Raw genomic sequence first — 14,954 nt, 5'->3', positions numbered from 1 at the left:
AATAGTGTCTTCATTTTGTTAGGTATGGAGTTAGAAATTCTCACCTATCAGCCAAGAGGTGCTGATGCCTTTTGACAAAATTTCAAGGGCTCTAAATAACTTCCAAACACCAACTACAGCTATAATTGCATCACTATATTGCATAACAGCATTCAAGAACAGTTTAGATAAGCATGTGGTCTGTGTATACTATGTGTTAACATACTGCAGCTATATTCTGGCATGAGATGTTTGCTTTTCCAAATAAACAATAATGTTACAATCCTTTAGTTATTTGATTAGATGTGCAGTCAGAAGGTGGATGCTGTGCAGACTTGTCTGTGCTTCCAGTGCTGTCATTAGGCACATTTACTAATTTCTGTGATTTAAATACTTAAATCTGCATCTCCTGTTATCAACTCTCATCATGGTAGTCCTTTTTACCTCCTTTTGATGGGTTGTGACAAATTGATACCATTGAATGCATATTTTGTAATTAATGTTTTCATGAACATAGTTGCTAGTCCTGTCAAACCTTATATTGACTCATACACCATTGTTATAACTGGATAATGGTGGTTTCTGTTTCAGATTTTGAAGCATTTCAGATTAGGGATGTTTGACTTGTGTTTATACTACATATACAGTATATATATATATATATATATATATATATACAGTATATATACAGTACAGGCCAAATGTTTGGAAATACCTCCTCATTCAATGTGTTTTCTTTATTTTCATGATCATTTACATTGGTAGATTCTCACTGAAGGCATCAAAACTATGAATTAACACATGTGGAGTTAAGTACTTAACAAAAAAAGGTGAAATAACTGAAAACATGTTTTATATGAAATGGTTTTGGGTGACTACCTGTTGAAGCTCATCGAGAGAATGCCAAGAGTGTGCAAAGCAGTAATCAGAGCAAAGGGTGGCTATTTTGAAGAAACTACAATATAAAACATGTTTTCAGTTATTGCACCTTTTTTTGTTAAGTACATAACTCCACGTGTGTTCATTCATAGTTTTGATGCCTTCAGTGAGAATCTACCAATGTAAATGGTCATGAAAATAAAGAAAACACATTGAATGAGGAGGTGTGTCCAAACTTTTGGCTTGTACTGTATGTATATATATCTATACTAATAAAAGGCAAAGCCCTCACTGACTCACTCACTGACTCATCACAAATTCTCCAACTTCCCGTGTTGGTAGAAGGCTGAAATTTGTCAGGCTCATTCCTTACAGCTTACTTACAAAAGTTCGGCAGGTTTCATTTCGAAATTCTACGCGTAATGGTCATAACTGGAACCTATTTTTTCGGCCATATACTATAATAGACTTCTGCTCGATGGCCGTGGGAGGCGGAGTTACACCTCCCACGTAATTTAGTGCCTGTCCATATAAGGCCGTCCGTCAGCGGCAATCCAATAGAAACACTGCCGCTAAATATGCACGGGTGAAGGACTGTGCTTATGCAGAGGAAGATGAGATGGTCAGGGTGGTGTTTGGCACAAACTCGGCGAAACTGCGAGAGAAACTTTTAAGTGCCGGGTCTTAGCTAACATTAAATACAGCCGTGGACATCGCACGAGATGGCACCAGCACAGCTGGGAACCTTCGATGCATGTACACCGAGCGGCTCACATGAAATGACGCAGTGCACAGACAAAAAGCAACAAATCCAAAGAGTGCTGAACAAAAACCGAATTACACAATTGAGAAGGCAGCAAAAAAATATGAAGTGTGTGATACATACAAACATATTCATAAGTGCAGCTACTGCGGAAACAAAGCACACGGTGGAAAAAGTCAATGTCCCGCATAAAGGAAGACAGTGTAAAAAAAACCCTGCACATGCTGTGTGTCACGTCTCAGATAAAGAAGAAGACGAGGTGTTTATTGATTCAGTAAGAAATGAATCGATGAATGAAACCTGTTATCTTTACAACGATTGACAAACACAGAATGTAACTTGAACACAACACATCGTACAAATACGACCCTGATTGAAAGAAATAATGATAATCAAATCCTCGATGACAGCAACACTCATAACACTCACAAAACAATTACTGTATATTGACAATCATGTTACGTTATTTTTAAAATGTTCCCTTTTCTTTTCATAACTTCTTTAACACACTACTTCAAGTGAAGTCGGGTATATATATATATATATATATATATATATATACACTCACCTAAAGGATTATTAGGAACACCTGTTCAATTTCTTATTAATGCAATTATCTAATCAACCAATCACATGGCAGTTGCCTCAATGCATTTAGGGGTGTGGTCCTGGTCAAGACAATCTCCTGAACTCCAAACTGAATGTCAGAATGGGAAAGAAAGGTGATTTAAGCAATTTTGAGCGTGGCATGGTTGTTGGTGCCAGACGGGCCGGTCTGAGTATTTCACAATCTGCTCATTTTCACGCACAACCATTACTAGGGTTTACAAAGAACGGTGTGAAAAGGGAAAAACATCCAGTATGCGGCAGTCCTGTGGGCGAAAATGCCTTGTTGATGCTAGAGGTCAGAGGAGAATGGGACGACTGATTCAAGCTGATAGAAGTGAAGCCACAACACGCACAACCTTGAGGCGGATGGGCTACAACAGCAGAAGACCCCACCGGGTACCACTCATCTCCACTACAAATAGGAAAAAGACGCTACAATTTGCACAAGCTCACCAAAATTGGACAGTTGAAGACTGGAAAAATGTTGCCTGGTCTGATGAGTCTCGATTTCTGTTGAGACATTCAAATGGTAGAGTCAGAATTTGGTGTAAACAGAATGAGAACATGGATCCATCATGCCTTGTTACCACTGTGCAGGCTGGTGGTGGTGGTGTAATGGTGTGGGGGATGTTTTCTTGGCACATTTTAGGCTCCTTAGTGCCAATTGGGCATCGTTTAAATGCCACGGGCTACCTGAGCATTGTTTCTGACCATGTCCATCCCTTCATGACCACCATGTACCCATCCTCTGATGGCTACTTCCAGCAGGATAATGCACCATGTCACAAAGCTCGAATCATTTCAAATTGGTTTCCTGAACATGACAATGAGTTCACTGTACTAAAATGGCCCCCACAGTCACCAGATCTCAACCCAAAAGAGCATCTTTGGGATGTGGTGGAACGGGAGCTTCGTGCCCTGGATGTGCATCCCACAAATCTCCATCAACTGCAAGATGCTATCCTATCAATATGGGCCAACATTTCTAAAGAATGCTTTCAGCACCTTGTTGAATCAATGCCATGTAGAATTAAGGCAGTTCTGAAGGCGAAAGGGGGTCAAACACCATATTAGTATGGTGTTCCTAATAATCCTTTAGGTGAGTGTATATACCCCGATCTACATACTCTCAAATAGACAAACCACACGCCGTGGCGCAATAGTAGAGACTTCGCCTCTAGCGCCGAGGTTCGATTCCCGACAGGGGGTGCACTGAGTATGTACGGCGCTTCCCGATTCATTTTACCCTTGCATCCCCTTGGTTTGAGACATATGAAAAAATATGCGGTTAACGCAGAAAGACAGATCACCAATTGAAGCTTTATGAATAATGGATACAAAGCGCGTTCCTAAGACTGATCGGAGGCAAATTTCATTTCAAAAGACTACCCGACGGAAGCCTTGATAAAAGCGTGGTTTTGTGCAAACTGTCCAAATACGAACCTGATTGAAAGAAATTATAATCAAATCCTTGATGACAGCAACACTCATAACGGTCACAAAGCTATTACATTTACAATCATGTTACGTTATTTTTAAAATGTTTCCTTTTCTTAGCACAAGCACAGCTGAGAAGCTTCGATGAATGTACTCCATAACGCGTTAAAATAAAATAACGCATTTAATCACACTTTCAATTCCAAGCAAAGGGGAACTTTTGTCAATGCATGATTTTCTGCTATATAGATTACATTGATTCACACATCAGAGCTACAAAAATGTTATAGTCGGAATAAAGCGCATTCCTACGACTGATCGGAGGAAAATTTCATTTCAAAAGACTACCCGACGGAAGCCTTGATAAAAGCATGGTTTTGTACACACTGAAAACCAAGCAAAATTAGATGCATTACAGAAAGCAGACTTTGTGGCTCTTACTGGGGATCATTGGACTTCCGTGACCGTTAGTAATTTTAATTACATCTAATTACAAAATGTTTAATGATCACACTGTTTTAGCCTAATGTACAAAATAATTTTGGCTAAGGTTACTCAGAGTTTAAAGGTGAAGCTGGTCAAATTACCTTTTATGTTTCTGCCTTATTTTTTTAAGAAGAAAAACTGCACTTTATGTTGAAATTTTTGTTATTATTATTTAAAGACAATGCCATTCTGAAAATGTACTTGAAGTACTTAAACTACCACTTTATTTTAAAGTCTACACAATTTTAGCCAGGGATGATATTTTTGTTTCTGTTTTGAAATGAAATTCAGTTTAAAAGCATTTTTTTTTTTCAGAAATTAAAAGAGCTTGAGTTTACAATATTCATGTCCATGTCTATTATTTGATTCTGTTGCCCACTAAAACCCTTTTAAATTAAAAAAAACATTTGCGATTTGGGGCAAATTTTCATGTGTGATTACATACGATTAATCAAGATTAATTATTACACAGCCTCTAATTAATTAGATAAATTTTTTTAATCGAGTCCCACCCCTAATATATATATGTAGATATATATATGTAGATTTGTATATATATATATGTGTATATACAGTATACTGTATATGTAGATATGTATATGTATATATATGTATATATGTGTGTGTGTGTATATATGTGTATATATGTATATATATGTATATGTATATATATATGTGTATATATATATATATATATATATATATATATATATATATATATATATATATATATACACTAATAAAAGGCAAAGCCCTCACTCACTCACTCACTCACTCATCACTAATTCCCCAACTTCCCGTGTAGGTGGAAGGCTGAAATTTGGCAGGCTCATTCCTAACAGCTTACTTACAAAAGTTCGGCAAGTTTCATTTCGAAATTCTACGCGTAATGGTCATAGCTGGTAGCTATTTTTCTACATATACTGTAATGGAGTTGAGCTCGAAAGCTGTGGGGGCGGAGTTTCGTGTGACATCATCACGCCTCCCACGTAATCACGTGAACTGAGTGTCAACGCAGTACGTAGAAAACCAGGAAGAGCTCCAAAAAGCGCTGAAGAAAACATGCATTATATAATTCAGAAGGCAGCGAAACAATAAGAAGCAACCATATTCATGAGTGCTGCTACTTCGGAAACAAAGCACGGTGTAAACCTAAAGTTTAAATTAGGTTCATAAACAGGCGGCCGCTGGCGTTTGTCATGCCCACGGGTAATGCGGGATACAAGTTTAATGAGAGGACGCAGGGTATAAACGAGAGTTTTGATCACTTTGTAACTAAGTTAAAATTGCAGGTGAGGGGCTGTGCTTATGCAAATTTCAAGAGACTGTGTTTGTGGGGGATGGACAGTTAAGGCGGGTGGGGAGTCACGTCATCATCTCCCCTCCAATTCACCTCATTTCGCTCTGAGCTGCGCTTCACAGCTAATGCAGTGTTACGACTTTGTGACGCTGCCACCAAATACTCACAGAAAAATCCACAAGTTAATACACACGCTGTGTCTAGAGTTTCTCCACACTGAATCCTCCAGGCACTACTTACAAAAGGTTACATTGACAATCGTGTTATTTTTAAAATACTTCCTTTTCTTAGTACAAGCACAGCTGAGAAGCTTCGATGCATGTGCTCCATAACGTGTTAAAAATCACGCATTTAATCAAAAGCAAAGGAGAACTTCTGTCAATGCATGATTTCCTGGTACACCGATTACATTGATCAGCGCTTCCCGATTCGCCTCGCACCCGCTTGGTTTGAGAAGAAGTATGAAAAAATATGAGGTTAACACAGAAAAACAGATCACCAATTGAAGCTTTATGAATAATCGATTCGCCATCAATAATTGTTTTGGTAAAGCCATACTCAGTGTAATCCTCCTTCCATTTTATTTTTTTTCCGCCACTAGCCATGATTGAATGAACGGTAAAAAAGTAAGAGCGAAGCGAGAGTGATTTATTCAGGCAGGCAGGCGACAGCTCAATAGCTCGAATTTGGATATAAGTAGCTTCTATTTAGTCGCCAGAAATATCTTTGTTAGGAATGGAAGTTGAATTTAGTCTTTAAATTTCTATTGGAAAGAAAAAGTTATGCAATGATGACTAAATTTAACTATATAAAGTCAAAACTTGTATATATAAAGTCATTTGCGAATATATAAAGTCAAAACTTGATTATATAAAGTCAGCGCTGGACTATATAAAGTCAAAACCTGAATATATAGCCTAAAGTCATTCCCAAATATATAAAGTCAAAACCTGAGTATATAAAGACGGGGTTGGAATATTTCGGAATATATAAAGTCAGCGCTGGAATCTATAAAGTCAAATCTTGAATATATAAAGTCAGCGTCGGAATACAGGCTATAAAGTAAGCGCTGCGATATATAAAGTCAAAACTTCAATATACAAAGTCAGCGCTGGAATATCCATCCATTTCCCAACACGTTGAATCCGACCACAGGGTCACAGGGATCTACTGGAGCCAATCCCAGCCAATACTGGGCGCAAGGCAGGAACCAATCCTGGGCAAGGCACATGCATCATTTTCAAAACATTAACCGAACAGTGTTTTTTTAATTTATTTTTCTGAATACGTTTTTGTTAACTTAGTTCAGTTCAGAGTCGTTTCAATCAATAGATTTTGACTTTCACTTTATATATTCAGGAGTGAGTTTATATACTCCGATGTTGACTTTATATAATCAGGAATGACTTTATAAATTCCGACGCTGATTTTATATATTCAGGTTTTGACTTTATATATTCCAGCGCTGACTTTATATATATATTCACAAAATCAATTTATTTGCCTGTTTGGCACCCCATAGTATATGTGTGTGTGTATATATGTACACATGTACAGTATGTATGTACTTTGTGTATATATATATATATATATATATGCCAGCAACACTCATGACAATGACAAAACAATTACATTGTCAATCATGTTATGTTATTATTAAAATGTTTCCTTTTCTTTTTACTTCTCCGCTGCCAAGTGCGGGTATTTTGCTATATATACAGGTATATATATAGATATATATATATATATATATATATATATATATATATATATATATATATATATATATATATATATATATATATATATAGATATATATATATATAGATATATATAGATATGACAACAACACTCATATCAAAGACAAAACAATAACAATCATGTTACGTTATTTTTTAAATTTTTCCTTTTCTTTTTCATAACTTCTTTAACACACTACTTCTCCGCTGCGAAGCGCAGGTATTCTGCTATATATATATACGTATGTATATATGTGTATATATATATGTATATATATATATCTGTATATATGTATATATTTGTATATGTGTTTATATATATATATACATATATATATATATATATATATGCCAGCAACACTCATGACAATGACAACACAATTACATTGTCAATCATGTTATGTTATTATTAAAATGTTTCCTTTTCTTTTTCATTACTTCTTTAACACACTACTTCTCCGCTGCGAAGCGCAGGTATTTTGCTAGTATATATATATATACTAAAGAATCACACACATGGGTGGTCCACTGGGACTGGTTCCTTTCTATTAACCGACTAATGTGACAGAACAATGGAAGAAAGCTTCATTTCAAAACTATATGCGTCCCCCAACATGCTAAGTGGTAGCATCCCTGGGCTTCAGGACCCATTCGGATACTGACCATGAATCACGGGACTTGTAGTGCAGCCCTACTGCACCAGAGGGTGCTACCAGGAGTTGTGCTCACTGCTTTAGGGAACTTCTGGTTGACCTGGAAATACTTTTGTTGGGCTATGATGTGGCACTGGAAGTACTCCTGGGTCCAAGATTAAAGGATCTGCTTAATCTCATTCAGCAAGTCGGAGTTGGGAGGAAGTGGGCAACACTTGCAGGAGGAAAGGTATTGGAAGAATAGAAAACCTTTATTTGAATCTGTGAGTGGGTATATCAATTGTGTCTAGGGTTTGGTGCTCTCTAGCACCCCCTTGTGGTCAAAATATATAAAGAAAATATGACTGACTCATTCACTAGCCCACTAATCAATAAAAAAAACTCTAAATCGAGTTTAGATAAAATGGTTAAATTTGGTAAATCCAGGACAGTAGATATCCACTAAGAAAGGGCATTATGATATATAAAAAAACTTCACAATAGGAAAAATAGCTACCTTAAAATCTCAAAAATGCTTTGGTAGTTTTGATTACAATTTTATGGCGTTGTAGAAAATGCAAAATTAGTCTACATGTTTTTTTATTTATTAATATTTGTCATTAATAATGCTTTAGTGAGTTGCGCATTCTAATGCAATGAATCCCCTGTTTCATCAAAGTACTGACAGAGATCTGATGGCAAAATGGGGCGTGCCATTTTATGCAAATGAAGGCTGTCTGTAGAAGTGAAGTGAAAGGAGGATAGTTCGGCAAAGCTCAAATAAGACTTGTCGGGCACTGTGGCTGTGTGCACAGTTAACTGATCCTATAAGAAAAGTATTTAATATACTGTATTTAACCCCACCATGCCTTCATCTTATCTGCAACTTTGTGCAAACGCTGAAGTTGGGACTACAATTCCCATCAGCCAGCATGCTGCTGCAGGTGATTTCATCAGCACTCACAAATGGAGCGTAGTTTACATCCTCTTAGCTAGTGAACGAGAGAACTACTTAATGGATCTAGATCTCTTTTTTTTCTATAATTTGCTTGAACATTCCAATTGATCTTGCGACTTCTCTCATTGCGCTAAGAATCATAGTTCATTTGCAGGAACAATACATTTGCACTAATCCAAGACAGAGGCTGCGGGCCATGGGGAGGGGGAAGCTCAACATCAGGAGTGGAGAGTCGGTCATCCTCATCGTTTTGGAGTGTACCTTGCCTTGACTTAGCAAGCAATACCTTTTGTTTATTGACAAACAGGAAGTTTGTCCTGTTTCACTACTACATGGGCGGAGCCGCGGGGGACAGCTAGTATGAGGTAAACTGATTGCACTACATTATTTTATGTAAAGCTAATACTGTTGTTTAATTCCATATGGTAGTTAAATTTCATTGATCAACACTTTTTGAAGATGAAAAAATAAAAAGGAAAGTGCAAAAAAAATTAAACGCAAATTAACCAATGGAGCCAAGCTATTGTTGAATAAAATGAAGCTCATTTTTTTCTATAGCCGATGGCGATGCTGTTTTTCATATTGCAATACAAAGATTTTTCAGCATGTGTATATAGATATTATATTATTAAAATGGATCTATATGTTATTCCAAAACAATGATATATGTTATTCCAAAACAATGCAATTTGCATTATCTTTGATTGCTACTTATGAAAGATCACACATTTTCAAATAAAAATGAGTGTTTTACCAATTGTTTTCATTTTGCTATTTTAAAAACTTTACAGTGTTGCCAACAAGACATTTTGAAAATCTCTGTTTTTTTCAGCCATGAAACATAAAACAGAAGTACCAGGGCTGTTTAAAAGGTAGTGCAAGAAATTGCATTTTCAGATTTGCAAATCATTCTCACTGTCCTTTGCTGATGTTACTAGAATTGTCTGACACTGCCACCTACTGCAATTTTAGCCACATCAGCTGTCATTTTTTTATTATCACGTAAAATTTGTATATGAAATATTGTGGAAAATAATCTGCTTCCACAAATGATATTTGGAATGATCTTTTCTTAACAAAATAGTAAAATTATGATGATATTTTCTTTACCAGAGTACCTAAAGCTATGTTGACCATCTTCAGACCATACTTAAAGTCATTTCAAGAAAATAGATTTTCTATGACAGAGTCAGTAAGAGGCTCTCCGTTCAGCACAGAATGGCAATCTGTCACACAGCACATCTTGACGAAGTCCATTTGGATTCATCAATTAGTCCCATCACAAATTGCTTTGGGACTTCATATAATTTCAGTTCTTTCACTCATTTGTACCTTTCACATGAGTTTTTCAGTAGATAAAAATGTCACCTCCAATTTTCCACTATGATTGATAATGAGCAGAGCAAACAGTAGCTTAATATCTTAGCTTTGAGGTCTCACAGTGTGACCAGCTCAGGACACCAACCTAAATACAAATGAGAACTTGCCATATTATTTGCCTAAATCTTACAATTCTGTATTATAGCCTTGCCTGGTCATAATGTAAAAAAAAAACCAGTTAACCAGTTACACCAACAGCAAATTAAAGTCTAAATGGTTCTTTTTTTAAATGCTTCAGTTCACAAGATTTTCTTTCAAGGTTTCTAAATGTTTTCCAAATGATAGCGACTTTTTCCTTCAAACCTAAAACTTAAATTATTGAATTGTTTAAAAATTATTGAAGAAGTTGAAGAAATAATTGTTTTTCAAGAGGGTTTAGGTGATTGCTATCATATATAGGTGGTGATTTCCCTTTCTCCATGTGAATATACTTGTCTCATGTCATTACTTTATATTGCCAGTGTCCTTTTCATGAGTTAAATGAATTTACTGAATTATATGCAATAATAAGTTTGAATGGAGTAAATATAAAGGTTTTTATCAGCAAAATTTTGCCGTCTGTATGGAAAAAATGAAGCAAGACTTGCATAGATGGTCAACCCTTCATCTCACTTTAGTTGGAAGAATTAACATTGTTAAGATGAATATCCTTCCTTTGCTTTTTTTTATTTCAAAACATTCAAATATACACAAGTCTCCTTACTGCATAGCAGCAGCGCTACCCACTGCGCCACCGTGTCGCCATATATATACAGTATATATATATATATATCCATCCATCCATCCATTTTCTAACCCGCTGAATCCGAACACAGGGTCACGGGGGTCTGCTGGAGCCAATCCCAGCCAACAAAGGGCACAAGGCAGGAACCAATCCTGGGCAGGGTGCCAACCCACAGATATATATATATATATATATATATATATATATATATATATATATATATATATATATATATATATGTACACACACAGTATATTACAGCCAGTGTATGATGTAGTTTTTAGATGATCAGGGTTTGTTTATTTGATTTGATATATTTTTTGAGATCAGAGCTCAGTGTCAGCCATTGTTCAGTGCCCCTGGAGCAATTTTCAGGTTAAGAGCTTTGCTCAATGACTCAACAGAGTAGGATCCCTTCTGGCAGTAAGGGGATCTGAACCAGCAACCTTCCAGATTATTGTGCCACTTGTTGGTATTGCTCTGCTGTTGTGAGTCTTTAAAAACTACACCACACTTTCTGTTATGTATGAACTGCATACACAAAAAGGTATATTATTAACAAGAATCGACAATTGCTGTATATGTACAAGGTAATTGAAAGCGGCATTCCAGTATTTTCAGGTGTAACTATCTATTGTAGACAGCTTGAAGAAACTGAATTTCAGGAATAAAAAATGAATATAATAATAAAAAGGTAACTATCTTAAAAAAGGCAAGTCGGGCTGTAGTTCAGATCACATTTAGCTTTCAGATCATTTAAGTGGCTTGATTTTGCCCTCTATTGGACATTATTTAAACTTCAGAATGCTGTTCTGGTCTTACCATCGAGAATTAATACCTCCATTCAATAGAATTGCTACAATGTATGTTTGTTCATACATGAATGCTGTTTTAAATGTTTTATCTATTGTATTACATTGTATTTGTATACCGAGATTAATTTTTACTAATTTAATGTCTGTTTTTGTATATTTGTATTGACTAGAATATCAAGGAGCTTGATATTGTAACAATAAGAAAGAAATATTACAATAAACTTAATTATCATGTTTTTTTAGTTATTGTTTTAACTTCCCAAAATGTGTTTGAAGTTGTGTAGGAAATAAAAACTAATGCAAGTACATTATAATATATGCAATATTCAAGTAAAATACGTTGCATTAAAAAAATCATGATTGGCTATGCACAGATGAGCACTGGTACACAATTTATATTTTGAAGGTTCCAGTTTACATCCTAAAGTCTCCTTTTTCACTCTTTTTTTTAGGTATGGTGATATGGTGCCCAAGACGATAGCGGGAAAAATCTTTGGCTCAATCTGCTCTCTGAGTGGTGTCTTAGTTATTGCCTTGCCAGTTCCTGTTATTGTCTCCAACTTCAGTCGAATATATCATCAGAATCAAAGAGCCGACAAACGCAAGGCTCAGAAGGTATGTCTGCCTTCCTGTCTCTTTTATGCACAAAGTGTGGTCTTTACTGTGTTATGGGATATAGAAAAACATTCGAACACCTAGCATAAGAACTGAATAGAAACATTGTCTTTAAAATTTAGATTTTGATCATCAGGTATACCTGGTGAGAGTGAATGGATATAGTTAATGTATAAAGTGTTTAACTTTATGCAACACCATTTAAAAAAAGAATGCAGCTGAACATGTATTTCAGGTTAAAGCTTACACACAAAAATAGTTTTCCCCAAACAAATATAATTTTTGTTTTAATTATGCTCTCTTTCTTGGAGACAGGGACTAGAAAGGTACAACAATGTTAGCTTTAACACAGAAGATCCTTCATAAAATAAGCTGAAATACATTGAATACAAAAAATATTGACATAGTATATGTTGTTTACTAAGGCATTTGGAATAATGTCAGATTGTCTGAGAAAAAAAGAGATGTTATAAATTGATTTTTACCTTGACAGAATAAAGTATGGGTTTCTTTTGTCAGGATTTGTCAGATTTAAGGAAGTTTAGCTTCTGGTACTAAGTAAGGCATTTAAGCATAAAAAATAGGATGTAAATCATTAAGTGACAATGAGTCCATGAATCAACACCACAAAGGTGTCAAATTTATTCAGATTACATCATTTAAAAGCTGCTATAAAAACTAACAATATTTACAAAGTATTCTTGTTTTGCTTTCTGAGTTTAATAGGTTTGTAAACATGTTATCTGCAGAAAAATTAATATAATGCTTTTATAAACTGTAAGATGCAAAAATCTATGTGAACATATACATATCATGAAATATTATAAATATATATATACATGAAAATCTAAAAATAAATTTTTGTACTCAAATGCTTTCTCCTCAATGTCTTGTGATTTATAAATTTTCCCTTTAAGGCTTGTAAAACCAATGAAATGCACAAATCATCATTTTGCGTTTTATTGTGCCAATGTAGAGCTATGCTTTACATGGACATTTCTGTATAACACTTTATTTATTTTATTTCTGGCACTTTCATGAAATAACACTAGCTCATTAGATAAAAATGAGATATGTATGCCTGTCAGGAGACATCTGCTACAATTTACTAAAAGATTTCATTCAGGCTGTGCATCATTGCTTGCTGCCTTCAACAAAAAATTTCATCAATCATTTTAATGTACTTTACACACCTCCAAAACCTGGAATCATATAAAAATGGCTTGTCGGTCTCTCTTTGGTAAAATATTATCTATGGAAACTATAATTGTGTTTCTTTATTTATTGAAATTCTCTTCATTACTCTTAAAATGGCCTAAACTACTCTGTCTTGTTTAACGGAATTTTCAACCTGTCATGAGCTATACAGCACAGTGTGGATTGGCTTTATTCTCAAAGTCACTGAAGGATTTTATCAATGTTAAACTTTTGCTTTATAGAACATTTATTATGACAGACTGCAATTGCCAGTATAATAGTGTGGCCTCTTTACATTTTACACCCAGAAAAAAAGTCTCCATGACATTCTGTCTCTTTCACAGAAGTTTCCAATATTTTTATTTTTGAACTCAATATCATATGATAAGTCAGAGTTTTCTCCTAGCTTCTAATTTAGCACAGTTCTTCCCCAAAGTTCACAAGGGGCTTTTCAGAGAGAAAAAATATATATCCCTGCCAGGATCCTGGGAGATAAATGCAAAACCAGGAAAAAGCACTTTCAAAAACAACAGTCTGCTTTTTGAGTTAAGTTAACTGTGTCTTAGGAAAGAAAAGATAGCAGAAAGATCTAAATCTTAAAAAAATCGAATGGAAGGAGGGCAGATATCTTAAAATCAAGCAAAGGAAAATAAAATGTTTAAGTGAATAATAGCACATGCAGTTAGTTTAATTTTGTATCATTGAAATGGATATTAAAAGATGAGTTAATTGAATATTGGATAATTTACATGGATATTAAAAGATTAGTTAATTTAATGTTGGATAACTTAAACGAATATTAAAAGATTTGACAAGCCTTTTCAATGAAAGCATCCAACAATACATTGTGCGATTAGTTCAGCCTTAAAGGATACAAAGACAGTTTAAAAACCTCCCTAGACCATCTTCACACTATAATTCTTTACTTGTTGACTTTAATAAACCATGCAATTTATCATATTTTTTTTTTTATTTTGTAATTTAAAAAATGTTACAGTTCATTACCTTAAATTTCTTTACCATGCCACTAATACTAAAGCATGACATTGCTCTTTCACCCCTGAGGTGGTAAATCCTACAATCTTCTTACCATAATTCTAAACACATTTGAATAATTTCTAGTGCCATTTTACTAAGTCTTAAATTAACTATCATAATCCAGTGGAGTGCCCTGGCAGTATAGTTTAGCCGCACAAGAACCTTGACTACATTCTCTGCTTACATTTCATTTATTTTGCACCTTTCTTCCAACTACAGTGACTTACTCTAAGCCCTTTTGAGTCATCCCACATGATTTCTCACACTTGTAGTACACTGACCTTGAATAATTCTACAAGACCGTCACACCATATCCTACCATTGAGCCCTGAATTAATCAGTTTGCTCCAGACATATAAAGGAATACTTTAAGAGTTATATTATACATTAAAGACATACTTTA

General features: G+C 35.1%; 1 protein-coding gene across 2 annotated transcripts in view; it reads left to right on the top strand.

Annotated features, from left to right (window-relative positions):
- The window catches only part of kcnd2 (potassium voltage-gated channel, Shal-related subfamily, member 2), a 598,262-nt gene that overhangs the window by 560,513 nt on the left and 22,795 nt on the right, over positions 1-14,954 (top strand). For both annotated transcript variants that reach the window (XM_039761211.1, XM_039761212.1), the window contains exon 3: positions 12,154-12,316. In XM_039761211.1, coding sequence (XP_039617145.1) covers positions 12,154-12,316 — 163 coding nt within the window. The remainder of the gene's footprint in view (positions 1-12,153; positions 12,317-14,954) is intronic.

This window comes from Polypterus senegalus, chromosome 8, assembly GCF_016835505.1.
Source record: "Polypterus senegalus isolate Bchr_013 chromosome 8, ASM1683550v1, whole genome shotgun sequence".
Lineage (NCBI taxonomy): Eukaryota > Metazoa > Chordata > Cladistia > Polypteriformes > Polypteridae > Polypterus > Polypterus senegalus.
The sequence above is the reverse complement of the archived record's forward strand: the minus strand, read 5'-3'. Positions and strand labels throughout refer to the sequence as shown.